This window comes from Erythrolamprus reginae, chromosome 1 (genome assembly GCF_031021105.1).
Source record: "Erythrolamprus reginae isolate rEryReg1 chromosome 1, rEryReg1.hap1, whole genome shotgun sequence".
Classification (NCBI taxonomy): Eukaryota; Metazoa; Chordata; class Lepidosauria; order Squamata; family Dipsadidae; genus Erythrolamprus; species Erythrolamprus reginae.
The window spans coordinates 346,786,593-346,804,746 of NC_091950.1; the positions used below are offsets into that span (position 1 = coordinate 346,786,593).

Genomic DNA, 18,154 nt, shown 5'->3' on the forward strand with positions numbered 1-18,154 from the left:
AATCCAAAAACAAGACATAGGAGATACAAAATCTGTAAATAATTATTTTCACAATTCATTTTCTTGCAAAACTAGGGCCTGCAGAGGTTACTACAGCGATGATTCACAAACCATGATCCACAAGATCCACCAAATATACTGTAGCAGTCAATTACTACCTTAGCTTTACGGAGCCTCGCTAGGAGAAACTGGGGAACTTTAGCTTTGTCAGGAACAATTTGGCTTACATTCACCTCAGCTTTAGAAAAAATCAACTCTGTCTTGACTCATTTTTGCCTTTGCCTCGTGGACTTGCCTGACCCTGCAGAATTACCCTTGCCATTTGGACCTTGACTCTGACTTTGCCCCTTCAGCTTGCCTCTTCTCTTTGGACTTCCTTTGCCTTCGCAAATTGGTTTTGGTTGTTTACCGGCTTGTATTTTGGGGACTGCTCCCATCAGAGGTGTGTGGGGTGGAGCCTTACCAACCACTGTAGGGTCATTTGTTCTGGCAGTTAACTGAGCAATAAGGGACTCTTAATGATGCCTGTCTCTGCCCAGCTATTTGGTTCATAACAATGCTGCATGACTTCCATTTCCATCCAAAGATCCTTCTCTGTTGAGAATGATGGCAATTGATCAGATGTTGCTTGAGGCCTTCAGACTGGCTTACAGTATGACCTGGTGGTGGTATTTATTTCATTTACTTCATGTTAAAAAAAGGATAAAGATTGTTTTTAGGAACGCAGTAAAATATCCCAATGTTAGTTAGAAACACAATTTCTGTATTTCTATGCTCCAAAGGTTCAGTCTGGTTTTTTTTCAATAAAATACATCAATTTATTAACTTCCACTAAAAACCCAAGAATATACATCGGAGTAGTATATAGATAGGAATTAGTTACTAATATTTTTATCCAGCTGCAGATGTACAGATTTTTAATAAGCAAAATGTGTTACATGATCTTTCAGTGTGGAAATCACAATGTCATTCAGCTGGAAGGTAATGTCTGACGTCAAGGCAAGATGAGAAGCAAAGAGTGGTCTCCGTGCTCTCGTGCCAAATTGTCACCACAGGAAGGCTCCAAAAGAAGCCAAAGGCCCCCTGTAGGGATGGTGAAGAAGAAAATAAGTGCCCTGCAGTTTGCAGAGAACCGCAACTCTCCTGCCTGACTCAGGGCTTCTTTTTCCCTTTTATTTATGCTGAGGAGAAGCAGCAGCCATTTTGGCTGCCATGAAGCTGGGTCAGCCAAGGCAACAAAGTAACTGCAGGGACGCTGTAAATGAACAGTGGGTGAGATTATCCTTTTTTTTAAACCTAGAACTAACCCTAAAGGGGAAAAAATCCAGGAAAAGAGACTCTTAGATCTATTTGTTAACTCAGTGAATAACGACCTAGAGAAAATTTCCTGACTAAGGGAATAAAGGGACTAATTTCCTGACTAAAGGGACTAAAGCAAGAAAAGTTTTAAAAAAATTAAACACAGAAAATTGGTCTTTTAAAGTGGATAGGCGCTAGCTTGGAAAATATATTTTTAAATGCTGGAAATACTTCAATAACTGATTTAATCTTGGCTTGAATTCAATTTGGTTAAACACATGTAAGACTGGAGACACTGAAACTTAAGCTGACAGCGAATCTACTGATGAATGGAAAATGTATCATACCTCTACAAGTCTGGAGAAAAATTGATAACAGAATTAAATAATATCTAGAGGACTGTGGTGATAGCTACTGTTCTATTTTTATCTACCTTATGACTACTAGAAATTTAACTGTGAAAACAAAGATCCTGGACTACCTAAAAGGAACTGACTGATAAATCCTGAGATATAAAGAACTATGATTGTTGTACCCTTTTGAGGAGCAATGTTAGGACTGAATATATGGTTCTTGGACTAATAAACAAGAATGGGACATTAAAATAAGATGAGATGTTTCTTCGGGGGAAAATAAGTGGACTTTTACAAGAAATGTCATTGATGTTCCAGAATATTAATGACATTACAACAAAAAAAACCAGGGAGATAAGAAATCTTCTTCTTCTTCTTCTTCTTCTTCTTCTTATTATTATTATTATTATTATTATTATTATTATTATTTAGATTTGTATGCCGCCCCTCTCCGTGGTATATGGTATAGATGGAAACATTGAAAATGTTTCACAAGAGATAATGAACAAATACCAAAATGTCTAAGGAAAGGAGAAGGCAACAAAAATGGAGGAATAGATAGACCAGAAAAATTAGCAAATAGTAAAACAAGAGAAGAAGGAAAATACAATTAAAGATAATAATGACTGGTGAAATTAAGAAAAAAATATTTTTAGAGATTTAAAAATGAAATCAGATAAGTAGGAAGATATCTTTGAAAGGGAGATAGAGGTTTGGGTGAATACATTGTTGGACTGGCAATATAAGATGATAGAGCTGGAAGAAATACCTAAACTAGACAGAGATAAAGATCCAAGAGAGAAGTATGGGAGGAAAGTCAAAAGAACAAATAAGAATTGAAGTATTAAAACGGACAAGAGATTATGAATAAAAACGGACTTCGAAACTAGAAATATAATAGTATAATAGTATACACATTTCTACATAATAGAATAAAAGTCATAATTAGAGGGGAAGACCAGAGGTTGAAAGACGGCATTATTTTATATGTTTAACAAATATTGTGATTGGAATTACAATGGTATACTGAAACATTTAATAATTAAGTATTGAAGGATTATATCCTAATACAAATATGTGTACTAATACCAAGATTATAAAAGAGTGATTAACAAATATTAATAGTGATATTTGTATCAAAATGAATGATACCCAGATACCACACCATTCACGCATTGATGTTGATGTATATTTAAACATGCATCTTCTTCCCTCTCTCCCTTCCTCCTCCCCCCCCTTCTCCCCATTCTCTCATTTGTTTTGAGTCTCACAAAAACTCATTTCTGGCATCTTTTGCTGGTATAGAGAGGTTGGCAGGTGGGGCGTGGAGCAACATGTGGATCCCCTTGCTGTCTCTTCTGCCCCCCCTCCTTCACTGGGCATGGCAGGGCTTTCTGCCCATCGCTTAGCCACCCGCCCCCTTTAAGGATGCAATTTGGGGGTGACAATGGGGGCGGGGGGGAGCAAGACACGCGTCTTACCAGAACTGAGAGTTGCAGCTCTGTTGCATTCCCTGGTGTTGTGTCCAGGGAAGCACATTGTAAAAGAAAACTTCTCCCGAGTTCAATCAAAATTCTCGAACTTGCAATACGTTTTCTTTTACAATGTGCTTCCCTGGACACAAGGCTGAGGAATGCAATGGAGTCCCAGATAGAACATGCATCTCATGCCCAACCTCTCTTGCCAACTCTACATTTCACCCCACCGCAAGACGCGCATCCTACCTGGGACTTATAGCTGCATCACTTTCCTCGGCATTGTGTCCAGGAAAGCACATTGTAAAAGAAAACTTCTGAGGCTGACAAGTTTGATTGAACTCACAAGAAGTTTTCTTTTACAAAGTGCCTTCCCTGGACACAATGATGAGGAACACAACGGACCTACATGTGTCAGCTAGGACACATGTCTTGCGGCCCAACATGTCCCACTTGCCAGAAATGAGTCTCTATGAGACTTATCCCACTACCATTGCTGCCTTATGGAGCAGGACACTTCAAGGCTTGTTATGTCATTGCATGCATGAAAGGGCAGTACAGTGTTCCCTCGATTTTCGCGGGTTCAAACTTCGTGAATAGCCTATACCAAGGTTTTTCAAAAAAATATTAATTAAAAATACTTCGTGGGTTTTTTTCTATACAGTACCACGTTTTTTCCCGCCCGATGACATCATACGTCAAAAACTAATAACTTTTGCAAATATATAACCAAAAAAATTTATTTATTTATTTATTTATTTATTTATTTATTTATTACTTAGATTTGTATGCCGCCCCTCTCCAAAGACTCGGGGCGGCATACAAAATAATTATTGTTAATAAATAATTATTGTTAATAAATAATTATGTTTATAAATATAAATATGTTTATAAATATCAGGATCACTAAGTGTCTTATTCAATGGTGAGTACCAGTAATAATGGTGAGTAAATGGTTGTTAAGGGAATGGGAAATGGTAATTTAGGGTTTTAAAGTGTTAAGGGATGGCTTGTGATACTGTCCATAGCAAAAAATGGTGTTTTTATTTCCGCATCTCTACTTCGCGGAAATTCGACTTTCGCGGGCGGTCTCGGAACGCATCCCCCGCGAAAATCGAGGGAACACTGTACTACAGTGAGGTTGGACATACTAGCACAGCTGCCAGTGGCAGGACACCAGCTGTGCTAGTATGATGAAGCTCACAGCAGTTTGTGCATGCAACAGCACAACAAGCCTTGCAGAGTCGATGAGAAAGCAGCAGAGGGCCAGTTGCTCAGCCAGCATGAAGAACAGGGAGAGGAGGTGGCAACAAAGGGATACATAGTCCCACACTCACAGCCTACTGCACTCCCAAAATAATACTACCACCCCCACCCCCAAAAAAGGCTTGGCCATATTTCAGGAACGAATCCAAAGAAAATAAGATAATTTTGTGGGAAACATGGTACATACACATATACATATACATGTGTGTGTTTGTATGTCATTCAGTTGGTAAGAAAAAATATTACCAGTTTCAAGTACAGACCTCCAACTTTGTGTTTTCGGAAGATGGTAAGATTAGGTAGGCTTATCAGTTGTAAAATATACTTCACTGTCAGATAATTAACCTTTTTCTGTTCCCAACTGATTAAGAGTCTGACCACTTTTAACAATTTTTAATGAATTACATCTGTAGTTTTAAAAACATAATAAAAAATGTTTGAATAATTTTATTTAAAAAATTTAAGAAGGAAAATAAAACGAATGTAAATGTAGAAAAAAAAGAATAAAGGAGAAAGAAATCAAAGAGAAAGGCAAAAGTGCAAGGAAGGAAGAAAAAGGGAAAATAGAAAAGAAATTAAAAAGTTACAAAGTAGATCTTTATAGCAGTTACAGATAGTCCATGACTTATGACATTCATTTAACGACAATTCAGTTATGACAGCATTGGAAAAAATATTTACCACTTGTCCCTACAACTTGTGACCATTGTACCAGCCCCATGATCATGTGACCACTTGATGCTTATCAACTGGCTTACCATTTATGACCAAGGGAAGCATCCTTGGTGATGTGATTGTGGTTTCCAACCTTCCCATTTGTTTTTGACAAAAAACCCCAACAATTATGGAAGCTGAATTTATTTAACAACCATGTGATTTTAATTAGTGACTGCAATGATTTGTTTTATGACCACCATAAAAATGGTCATAAAATCTGGTCTAGTCACTTGACGACTTATAAGTGCAACAGAAATTCTGGTCCCAATTATGATCATAAATTGAGGATTACCTGTATAGATACATTGATAAATTTACTTCTCACTCTATAGTTACAATCTATTCTTTCTATAATGTATCTTGTCTGATCATTAAAAACAACAAATCATATGTTTATTTTTTCTGTTTTGCACAAAAAGTCCAGAAAGGGTTTCTTGTCTGCAGTAAACATAAAAATTGTCTTTTCGCTAAACAATTTTGCCATCTCACCAAGTGCCATCAATATTCTTCCATTGTGGGTAATGCCGAATCTTTCTATTTTTGTTGCACACAGTAACCTTGCGGCATTTATTAAGTACAAAAACAAATTTCTAAGACTTTTTTCAAATTATTTGATGATCAATCCAAAAGAAGTCTCGATATCCACCAAGCATGACACAATGTCTCTTCTTGTTCACATGTCCAATGTGAATGAAGTGCTTTTATACATTCCAGACAATTTCTCTCTATATATATACTTATAAAACATCATTGAATTAAAAAAATCTCTTTAAGTTTATAACATACCGTAAATTTCAATCCTTTCAAACCACACATTTCCCCATTGTTTCATCTGTTTATTATAATTAAAGTTTTAGTCCACTTTATCAAACATTCCAGAAATTCTTCTTCTATTTCACTTTTCAATAAGGTTATACGTTTTAGCAATTACATGTTCATCATTTCTACGCAATTCTATATCAAATTCAGCCTTATGATGTTCTTTTTTCTATTTTAAATCTATCTGGTAATTGTATATAATAAATCCATTGACCCTCTGCCACTAGTTTTTTATTTTACATTCTTCCTAACACTTTATTAGTATCTCACAATAAGTTAGCCACATTTGTTTGCCTATTATTTCTTGTCTATAAAGATGTTTTTGAGCACAACCTGAATTTGTATGCCTGCCATTCTCAATACAGCACAAATAGCATATTTTTTTTCAAATCCAATTATCAACTTTATTGTATCACAAATATCCATGCCATCTTAATCTCATGCCATATCCTTTTAACTCAAAAGCCTTCTATTTCTCAGGAACATTTATTATTTTATCCAAACCAAACAGCAAGAGATGCTTCTTTCAAAAATGTGCATGTACACACATGTCAAAAACTGTGAGAAGGGAGAAGGAAAACTCCATTTCTTTTTCCGATATATGTCTTTTGTAGGCAAATTATATCAGTTTAATTTTTTTCAAATAATGACTTTTTTCCACTTTTGGGGAGCATTTGTAATCTATAATCATATTTAAAAATTAGAAGAACCAATACTTATAGCAACTAATCCCCTAATCCCCAGTATATCCCTTTCAGTTTCCTCTTGCACCAGTTAGAATTTTTGTGTCTTCTTTAACACTTTCATTTGAATCTCTTCCCATTCTTCTTTGAATTTTTCTAGAAATTTCCTGGACAGAATTGAACTGAAATCTGCTATTTAAAAGTAAAATTAGTATCTTCCAATTTGTTCCATCAAAATGGGTTCCTTTTCTGTTTTAATCTTTCAGTAAAAAAAAAAAAACTTTCTCTTACACTAAGTTATGATAGTGATGTTCATCCATTGTGTTCGAGGAGGACATTGACATCTAATGGGTTGTGGGCTGTACATGATGTGTCCGCAGGTGGCTGGTAAGCCTATAGGGGCACGAAATGTTCTGCCACATGTTGGGCAAGCCATGTGTGGGCACCATTGTCACAGCATTTATATTTTCAGCCCTGGCTTTGCGGAGTGCTCGCTTTTCTACTGCTCTGAATGCCGTGGTGGATCAGCATGTGCCATGTTTTCCCAGGAGGTGGTGTTGATATCGAGGAACTTCAAGGGTTCTTTCAACGTTAGTTGGTTCTCTTTCCAACTCCCTGTCAGGAACTTCTGTCCTCTAAAATTTCTACTTTGTCATTTATTTGTTTTATAGCTCCAGATATTTGTTACAGCCCTTTCCATTTTCTTTCATCTCCTCTTTCTTCTTTACAAGTCTTTCATCCATTTTTCTCTTAAGTGCTGTCAATTTAGTATCAAGTGATTCTGTCTTATTTGCCCATTTGCTAAACATTATTTCTGAAGCAAACCTGGTATAATTCCTTTTTCTGCATGTTGCTCTAGTGATCTCCTCTCCGCTCCTCCATTTTTGGGGTTTTTCTGGTAGTTGTCATTATATTATAATCCAAAAATGAAAGTATTTCAAACAACAGAAAATTAAAGGCGAGCTTCTTACATTTTTTGTCTTGTATGCTTTCATCCCCAATAGCACTAATTATATTCAACATCACAGTCAACAAGTATAATTACAGTCAGTTTCATAGCCTGGCTCATTATCTTACTGTTATTTTTTGTTTTGTGCAATCCATCATTTTACTTACTAAAGATTTCCAAAGGCTTCCAATGGTGGAGATTTGTGTTTGTAGAAGTCAGAAGGATTTTTTAAAAAAACAACACTTTTTTCTAGCTAGAGGGAAATAGATATAGCACTATGACTTCTTTCTTAGAGTATAATGCCATATAATGTACTCATAGAATAATGTGGCATTCTTTTAAAATGTTTGTAAAAGATTCATTCTTTTAAAATAGAATATGGATAACCAGAAGTATCATAGGATGACATTATCCAGGGGAAACAATTGAGAGATGTTGTTACTTTATCATGATAATAAAAACACATTTAAGCTTCCTGTTATCATTTTTGTACACACAAACCCTCTCCTGAAAAGCTTTTGAGAGCTGTGGCAATCCATCAAGAAAAATTAATCAAATGTTCTCACAACTGCAACCTGAAAATTAGGTTGCAGAAACCTTTTAGATTATCTTCAAATTAGGGAAACGTTCAGCTATTCAGAAAATATAGAACTTACTTATCTTTTTGAGGAGATGCCATTGATAAAATATATTATATTGATATTTAATGAGCCAAGAGACAAAGTTTCTTAACTTTTTTTTTACTTTTCTTGAAGCATAAAATAAATCTGAATAAAATATAGTGTTTGAGATCATGACAATAAAAATATTCTCTAGAATTGTAGTCTTCATCTCAAATTCTTACCACAACTTCTAATCTCTAGAGTCAGGTCAGGTATGAGACAGTCTTTTAGGTTTTTCCTTCTGCTGGTTTCTGTCCTTACTCCAGGTAAATAATCACTTCCTTATGACTAAACAAAAAGATATTTATATAAGAGAAAGTCCTCTATAGAATTTTATTACAAAATATGTGAACAATTATGTAACACAAATTAATGATCACAAAAATAACGTGTTTGTTTTCAGCAGTTATTTTCTAAGGATTTGCTACAACAGAATCCCTTCAAACATCATTGCTTTCTTCTAGAAGAAGGCCACTATTTTTTTTAAAAATCATCTTATCTAAAGCACTGTTCTTTCTTTTGATATCAGTAAAGTTCTGATCAAAACTGACTTTATGAGACCACTTTTAACAAAACTAGGAGAAAAGACAAATAGGCTAGAACTGCTGTCTAATAATTCCATTTGGAGCTTATTTCTGAGTGATTGCCTATAGCAGTGATGGCGAACCTTTTTTTCCTCAGGTGCCGAAAGAGCGTGTACCTGGGATGGGCGAAAACAGCTTCCCCCCGCACCCCGGAGTCCCTCTGGAGGCCAGAAACAGCCTGTTTCCCAACTTCTGGTGGGCCTAGTAGGCTCGTGTTTCACTCTCCCCAGGCTCAAAAGGCTTCCCTGAAGCCGGGGGAGGGTAAAAATGCCCTTTCCCATCCCCCTGGAGGCTCTCTAAAAGTCAAAAATGCCCTCTCAGAGCCTCTATACAAGCTAAAAATCAACTGGCTGGCACACACAGGCACATTGGAATTGAACTAGGGCAACAGCTTGTGTGCTAGCATATATGGCTCTGTGTGCCACCTGTGGCACCCGTGTCATAGGTTCGCCATCACTGGCCTATAGGATATTTTCCTCTTCTGTAGTTCACTGAATTCCTCCAGCCATATGGAGCACATTTTTTCAAGTGTGTAAGAGGTCATCATTTGCACTGGGAGCATCATTCCCAAGTAAAATTCAATTTCAGTCTTTCAGAATAAGCACAGATATCAAAAGAATCTGAAATTACCAATTAAGGTTTAAGATTTTGCTTATTTTGAAGTTGTAAGCTAACTGAGACATAGTGAAAGTTGATGGCAAATATAGGCATGCTAATTTATTTGCAGAAATGTGTGAAGGGAGGATAAAAGGATTGCATGTGGAAGGAAATATCTTTTTTCATATTTATTTATTTATTTATTATTAATTTATTAGTTGTACATATATGCTGCCCAACTCCCGAAGGATTCTGGGCAACTTCCAACAAGTAAGAAACATTTCATAAAAGCAACAGAAAAACATTAATTAAAAATCCTGCTAAAAAATACATACTCTCACTATCATTCATGGCCGGATCTAGATTTTGTTCGATCAACAGCCCCAGGCCTGCCGGAAAAGCCAGATCTTTACAGGTTTGCAGAAGGCCGGTAAAGTGGGGAGGATACAAATCTCCAGAGGCCACCACAGAGAAGGCCCTTCCTTGCAGGCCCACCAGCCAACATTGTTTGGCTGACAGGACCTGGAGAAGGCCGACTCTGTGGGCTCTTATTGGTCGCTGGGAGGTATGTGGCAGTAGGTCCCGAAGATAGTCTGGTCCTGAGCCATATAGGGCTTTATAGGTGATAACCAACACCTGGAATTGCTTTCAGAGACCGACTGTCATTTCAATTTACTAAGACAAGATTATGATATCAAAGCTTTTTCTCTGAGATTGCTAATTGTATAAACATCTAGAAACATACCTAGATTGAGTTAAAAGTTGTCTCTTCACTTTGGGGATTTTTTGGTAGGTTTTCTGAAGAATCTTTGTTTTCTGAAGATAATTTCTCAGATTGTTCCAAACAATTCATCTTCGGGCTATGAATTATTTTATCAAGTTCGTCTAGTTTCTCCTTTAAAGTTTTAATATACAATTCCACTCTAGCAATATCGTTTGCAACCCTTTCTTTCACTTTGATCAGTTCCACAAGCAAAGGGTCTTCCTCTTTTCGTTTCTTCTGCAGCATCTCGGCTAAATTGAAGTGGTGAAGTGAGGTACAAAAGAAAGTTACTTTAATAAATGCATTATTAAGGTAATTAAAATTAAAAGTTTTAATTTACTTAGATTCAAGATGCTTGGTATGTATTAAAAATAATGTTGCCTATAGTGTTACAGCATATGTAATCCACTTTTTAGGATCATATAGTCATACATTTATAACTGTTGTTCAGCAACTGTTCAGAATTACGATACCTCCTCAAAGTTCTGGCTCTCACAGCATTCCTGTAGCCATATGAATGCAATCAGGGTGCTCAGCAGCCAGCTCACAATTACAACATCACAGCAAGCCACATTCATGGGACTATGATTTCCCCCATTCCCTGCCAGCTTCCCACAAGTGAAGTCAATGATGAAATTGTTATCACATGATGACCCACATAGTCCTTGAATAATAACTGATGGCAACCCAAACTACTGAAATTGCCACTGCTAAGTTATGCAGTCATGTGACACTACACTCTCCAACTGTGTTGCTTGCGATGAAGTTCCTGGCCCTAACTGCTATTGTAATCTGGAGACTTTCTGTAGTATTATGAAATGTCTTCAGAATGAAATAAAATATAATTACACACTTTGCAGGGGATGGTGCAGTATTTAGCACCACTACGGAGTTCTTCAGGACAAAAAAAAGATTACAAAACAAGAGGAAGTGATACCTTCAAGTTTTGAAAGCCTATTTAATTCAATCCTCTGATAAAAGAGTCTCTCCTGTTGTGATTCTTGCACGCGCTCCACCTTTCGTTTCTCTGCCATCTGTAAAATTTGAGAAGCAATTAGAACACTAAAATATGCCATTTCATTGATCAAAGTAAAAGCAACTCTACAAGGATCATTATGGCAAATTTCCAATGTGTTCCTGAATCAACAGTCATTTTACATACATACATGCATACGTACGTACATTCATATAACGCAATTTATCTCTTACTCTCAAGAGCTTCTTATATAGCATGTTCATTTTCCCATTAAAATAGCATGTATTCTTACTTTATAAAATCTATCTGAAATCTATCTGAAATCTTAACTTTGGGAATTTCTTGAATTTCTGTAATTCATAAGGAAAGATGAGGGAACAAACAAGCTAGGACTTAACAAAACAGAAATGTATGTAATTGTACTGGAGTCATTATACTGAAGCATATGTGATAAACCTGGAATATATTGTTAATTTGTAAGGAAATAACTTCTTTAAGACACCCAAGATGGTAAATTTTTATTTGAAAGCTAGAGGTTGAAATCCACTACTAGATGACAAATTTGTGTTGTTGAATTTATGTGTTACAAATCTTTGACATCAACAAGTGCCAGTGGTTAGTAGATCATTGACTGGCATTATGGTGAAGGTTAGAGTGTCCTCATTCCATTTCCCTCCAAGTGCAAAGTGCACCCTGTAATATGCTACCTGAAAGCTAAGGGCATGAACACTGCTGCGATGGGTGCCCAAGATGCTTACTGAAGTGCACAGAATCGAGAGAGTCAGTGCTGCCTGAGATTGACTGTTTCGAGATTGAAGGTGAGGCTTTTCTCAACTGTATAGTGACAGGAGATGAAACTTGGGCTTATCACCATACTCCAGGGAACAAACATTAATCAATGCAGTGGCGCCATACACGTTCTCCTTCAGCCAAAAAATTCAAAACTCAGCAATTGGCAAAAAAAATCTTGGGCACAAATCTTGGTCACTCATCGCAGCAGCGTTCATGCCTTTAGCATTCAGGTAGCATATTACAGCGAGCGCACCGCTACGTTGTCTGCAAGGATGAGGATGTGTTGGTTCTGTAATGAAGATGCGAAGTGACAGAGAGCTAGAGACACCGCTGTCAGCTCTAGGAAATTGACATTGGTGTCTGGAGGTCTGTCTGTGACCAATGTCCTTGGGTCCAGAGAGATCCGGGCCCAGCTCCCCAACCAAACAAGCTGGAATCCGTTGTTATCCGTTGTTATTGTCCGTCTGCTGGGTTCCAGAAAGGAGCAACCCTTTATTTATTTATTTGTTTGTTTGTTTGGGTTTCTATGCCACCCTTCTCTGCAGACTCAGAGCAGGTTACAAAAATAGAAATAAAATACAAAATACAATGAGACAAAACCAAAAATAAAGTTAATACTAAAACCCCAAGAATTATTTAAAACCAAGCACTCATTTTTCATTCTAATAACAATTCCCCATTCATGTCATCATTGGCCAGAGTAAGCTGTTGTACTCAATGGCATCAAGCCTGCTGGCAAAGGTGAGTTTTTAAAACCTTGCGAAAGATCAGGAATCACCGGGAGGAGTTCATTCCAGAGGGCCGAGGCTGCCACAGAGAAGGCTCTTCCCCTAGGTCCCACCAACCAGCATTGCTTAGCTGATGGGATCTGGAGAAGGCCAACTCTGGGAACTCGATCCACAGCTCACATTAGAGTAACATCTTTCAGCTGTGGCGAGGGGGGCATTTGTCCAGGTTCGCCTGGTGCACCCATTGCAGCCCTATCTGGATCGGGAGTCACTGCTCACAGTCACTCATGCCCTCATCACCTCGAGGCTCGACTACTGTAATGCTGTCTACATGGGGCTATCTTTGAAGAACGCTCGGAAACTTCAGATCGTGCAGAATGCAGCTGCGAGAGCAATCATGAGCTTCTCTAAATATGCCCATGTTACTCCAACACTCCGCAGTCTGCATTGGTTGCCGATCAGTTTCCGGTTATGACCTATAAAGCCCTTCATGGCGTCGGGTCAGAATATCTCCGGGATCGCCTTCTGCCGTACGAATCCCAGTGACCAGTTCGGTCCCACAGAGTTGGCCTTCTCCGGGTCCCGTCGACTAAACAATGTCGTCTGGCGGGACCCAGGGGAAGAGCCTTCTCTGTGGTGGCTCCGACCCTCTGGAACCAGCTCCCCCCAGAGATTAGGATTGCCCCCACCCTCCTTGCCTTTCGGAAACTCCTTAAAACCCACCTCTGCCATCAGGCATGGGGAAATTGAAATATCTCCCCCTTGCCCATGTAGTTTTTGTGTATGATTCGATTGTGTGCTTGTTTTTTATATATTGGGGCTCTTTTGGTTTTTTTAACTTAAAACTGTAATTTAGATTGCAAAATATTAGATTTGTTACTATGTTTTGTTTACCATTGTTGTGAGCCGCCCCGAGTCTATGGAGAGGGGCGGCATATAAATCCAATAAATCTAGTCTAATCTAATCTAATCTAACCAGCTGCTGGGATACATGAGACAGAAGATGGTCTTGTAGGTTTAGCAGCGCTGGGAAAGCCCACCAGGTGAGAGAGTAAAGTACCTGGGGCGGAAGAGACCTGCAAGTTGGAATGACTGTTGCTGCTGCACTGGAATGGAAGAAGCACCTGTTGGAGCGGTCGAGCATGAAGGCGTGCCCAGGGAACAATGCAAATGCATGAAATGAATTTGCCCAGAAGCCAGGAAAGTAAGGAAACTAGGACCCATTGTACTTGGTGCATCTGTGAGATAAGGGAGGCGATGCTGGACCTGTGATCTGAAGACAAGAACACCTCTCAGGATACCATGTCAATGATGTCCCCAAAATGCTGCAGAAAGGTGGTAGGTATGGGGTGACTTTTTGCAAAGTTCACCGAAAATCCATGGGCCTGTAGTGTTGAAATGGTATGGCTGAGGTTGTCTCAGGAGCATTGGGGGGACCTTGATTGGATTATGATGTCATTGAGATAACACTGAAGGCATAGGGGCCACGTTTGGAGAGAGGCCGCCATGATGTCCAACAATTTGGTAAAGGTTCTGGATGCCGATGAGAGGCCGAATGGAAGGGTCCAGTACTGGTAATGGGAGCCCTGATAGCAGAAGCAGAGAAATTGCTGATGGGACTGGCAAATTGGAACATGGAGGTATGCTTTTTGGGGGTCGATGGAGGGTCAACCAAACTTGACGTCTGATGCATCCCAAGATGGAGGATAAGGAATGCATTTTGAAGAGCTGGTATACATAAATATTGAGTTGTTTCAGATTCGGTATAGCTCTCCATCCACCTGAGCTCTTGGGTACCAGGAAGAGGATGGAGTAAAAGACGAGTCCCTCCTGACCCTGTGGCACCTTCTGTATGGCTTCTATCTGGAGGAGGTGGCTGATTTCTGCCTCCATTAATGTCCATTTGATGACTTCGGCAGGAATTGAGCATTGGATGAATGTTGGGTGGCTAGGTTATGAAATCTATCCTGAGCTCCAATCGGATTGTTTGCAAGGCCCAGGCATCCAAAGATGTGGCCTTCCATTGGGTGACAAAAAAACTGAAGCTTGCCCCCAATGGGAAGGTGCGTGGTAGAGTCACTTGGACTGCCTGAATCCCCTAGATCCTGAACCCCGGAAGAGGCATTTGGACTGGAAGAAAGGACAGCCTCTGTGTCTGCTGGTGAACCTATCTTGGCAATCTGTTCCCTGGAAATACAACCTCTGGGGTTGAGGGCCCCCAAAGGAAGACTCCTGTGAACGGGCTGGTGGCAGTAGTACAGGATAGAATGTATGTCAGCCTGCTTTTGGCTCCTGGGAAGGACCTTATATTTGTCCTTGTCTTCCATGAGGATTGCCTTCAGGGATTCAAACAGCTTGGTGCCGGAAAAGGGTGCCGCTGCAAGCCTCCATTTGGACCAGGGATCTACCTGTTGTGAAGCCATAATATAGGATGAGAAGTGACACCTGTCGCCATGGCTTGGGAAGCAAACTTAGCTGCATTGAGTATTGCATCCGTGCAATGTTTTGCTGCTCCCAGCAATCTGTTGAGATTCTGACGCAGTCGGGCATCGTCGGGGCTCAGATGAGATGCATTTCCCTGATCCACATGATGGATGTTCTATTGGAAAAGGAAGCAGCCATGGCTCCCCTGACTGACCAAGCAGCCACTTGGTGAGACTTACACAGGATCAATTCGGCCTTCCTATCATCAGGTTTGAGATTTTCAGCTACTTCTGAGGGTACCACTGCTGAAGATACAAGGCTAGCCACTGGTGCATCTACAGGCGGCAACTGCAGGATGTCTACATCTGGTCCAAAGCCTACAACCTGCGCTCTGCTGAAGGACCTGGTGCAGCTGCCCGGTTTCCCTAGGGCTTCTTGATGTTTTCAGATGAACAGCTTAGAAGAAGGCAAGAAGTCAGACTCCTTTTCTGGCTCTTGAGAACAAACCAACAGTAGGATCTATGCCCACTGAATGGGTAACAGACTGGGTGCCCTCCCAATTTGGCCGTAAGCTTTGCTTTATGAAGTAAGGTAAGGTAAGTAAGAGAGATGGCTTGAATAAGCCTGTGAAGGTTGGTGGTTCTGAAAGGAGATCCTCATCTTCCGACAAGTCCTCATTAAAGGCACTCTCTCCTCGTGGAGTGATTCCCCGAGATTCCTTGGAGTGGACTGAATATGTATCAGGAGCCTGGGCCCAAGCCCCTTTTAAAGTGGGCGGGATTGCAGTATAAGCCGGATTTTATTGGATGCCTACCGTGATGCCCTGAGAATAGGCATTGGCTACCATATCCTGCGGTGCAGAAGGTAAATGCTGCCACATATCCACCCCTTGGCGAAACCCCACCGCTGTTGGAGTGAAGATTGCAGCAGGTGGTGTCCTAACAGGCATTGGGTTGGAAGCCAAGGCAGTGGCCCCTATCTGAGTAGTCTGAACTGTAGGCTCCTCTATGGGCACAACTGATGGCCTCTGGTAGATGCTCAGGAAACCAATCAGCTTCAGTGGCTGATCCTGTAGGCCAGGCTTGAGCCACTGGAAGAATAGATGACTGAGGAGCCAAAGGTTGAGCTACTTATAATGATGTACCTGTAGCTGAGGAGAGGCCTGGGGAGGTACAGACAGAGCAACTTGTTTCTGTGATTTCTCAAACTGCTTCTCTAATGCTCTTAGTCTGCGTTCTGCATCTTTAAGAGAAGCTACTGAAGAAGTGGACCCAGCAGCAGTGGTTTGCTTTTGGAGGAATAGTCCTTGGAAGAAGCATTCTTGGGAGTAGCAGGGGCAGATGATTTCTCACCTACAGACCCCATGCCTTTGTCTGCTATAATCACTGTAACTGCTACAGTTGCTTAAGCCATGCAGGCTAGGCTAGACAAGGTCTCTCCCAGTGCAATAATAATTATGTGGGGATTTACTTGAGCAGCTGTAGGAACACTCACCCCTGGTCAGTAACAATCCTGTCAGACCAAGGAATTTTCAATGCACTGTAATTAGCGAGAGGGCAAATGGTTTCAAACATTTTGTGTTTCAAAATGGCCGCTGGCACTTTAGACTACAGTAGTCCCTCGCTATACTGCGCTTCACCTACTGCGGCTTCACTTCATCGCGGGTTTTCAAGAAATATTAATGAGAAAAATCATTCGCGGATCTTCGCTGGTTCGTGGGTTTCTGAGGAAGTCGATCGGCAGATTTAAACAGCCCGCCGAACTCGATCGGCAGGTTTTTCAAAAAATATATATCTAAAATTGTAAATACTGTATTTAAATACTGTATCTAAAATAAATACTGTGTGGGAAGGGTTTATAAACACTTAAAACAATGAAAACTTACCAAACAATTACAATATAAATACTGTACTTAAATAAGTACTATCAGTCGATAAATTCCCCATCGCGGATTTCACCTATCGCGGCCAGGTCTGGAACGTAACTCCAGCGATAGGTGAGGGACTACTGTACTCCAAAACGGCCACCGGCATTGAGTGGAATTTGCCCAGCAACAGTACTCAAAATAGCACCCGTGACTATACTAGGATGGGACGTTGAGATTCAAGTCACTCCCTAGCTCCAGGGAGCCTTCATGTGTTGATTGCAAGAAAAAACTGCAATTAGTCAAGGGTCCTGCCTCTCCAGCAAGGTTGAAGGCAAATCAATCACATAAAAAGCTGCAGGTGGAACACTGCTGAATTGGTAAAAAAACCTTCGCCGAAACATGGGCGTACCTGCGGCTCCATGCGTGATTTTGCTAGCACCACAGGTGCAAGCAAAATCGTGCTGGACCCACAAGCACTCACGAGCCGTGGCGGCAAGCCCAATTTAGCATTCCGGCTAGCAGCCCACCCCTGTGTCTGGATCTGGAAAGTAAAAATTAATTCAGGAAGCCTCAGACTCCAGCTAGAGTTTGCCTCATGAGACAGGGACTACACGAAGAGGAAAAAACAATTCAGAAAGCCTCAAACTGGGTATCACCCCATAGGGCAGAGACCCTCAGCCATATTAATGCTCCTCCCCAAGAGTATAGCCCCACAGGGCAGGGACTCCAGTATCCAGTCGGAGTGGCAGTTCTTGTTAGCGCACCAACCAGCCCACTTTTTAGCAATTAGAAAAACCTTAAAGGAGAGTACAAGCTATAGCAAAAAATATATAAAAATCAATCGGTAGAGCTAGTAAAACATGTCCTCTTTCACTGGCTGAGTTTTGAAATTGGCGGGCTCTTCCAATGGATCACAGAGGGCGTGTTCAATTATTATAATTAATTCAGTCCTCAATCACCTGACTGAGATTTAATACATTGCTTGGACTCTCAAAGCAGAACAAAGGAGAACAGGGCATTCTTTCATATAAACAGATTATAGCTAACAACTTGGAAAACGAAGAGAAGAAAAATGAGACTGAGGCAAAGACATGAGTTCTAAAATATCATTTCATTGGACATACTGTGGGCATTTCATTAGGGATGAGGCAGGGTGCAAAGCTGCTACAAAAAAGTTATCAGAGGAAGAAAAATAACAGC

At 40.1% G+C, this 18,154-nt stretch overlaps 1 protein-coding gene across 4 annotated transcripts in view; it reads right to left on the minus strand.

Moving 5' to 3' along the window:
• Positions 1–18,154, minus strand: part of LOC139157426 (zinc finger protein 318-like) — a 61,675-nt gene that overhangs the window by 26,649 nt on the left and 16,872 nt on the right. For 3 of the 4 annotated variants that reach the window (XR_011557485.1, XR_011557484.1, XR_011557486.1), the window contains exons 5-7: positions 11,105–11,201; positions 10,150–10,418; positions 8,406–8,511 (exon numbers count right to left, since the gene is read on the minus strand). Coding sequence is in view for 1 of the 4 variants with exons in the window: in XM_070734179.1 (XP_070590280.1) it covers positions 10,150–10,418; positions 11,105–11,201 (366 nt within the window). In the remaining 3 variants the exon portion in view is untranslated. Of the gene's footprint in view, positions 1–8,285; positions 8,512–10,149; positions 10,419–11,104; positions 11,202–18,154 lie in introns of those variants that run through there. The other variant, XM_070734179.1, reaches the window with a different exon arrangement.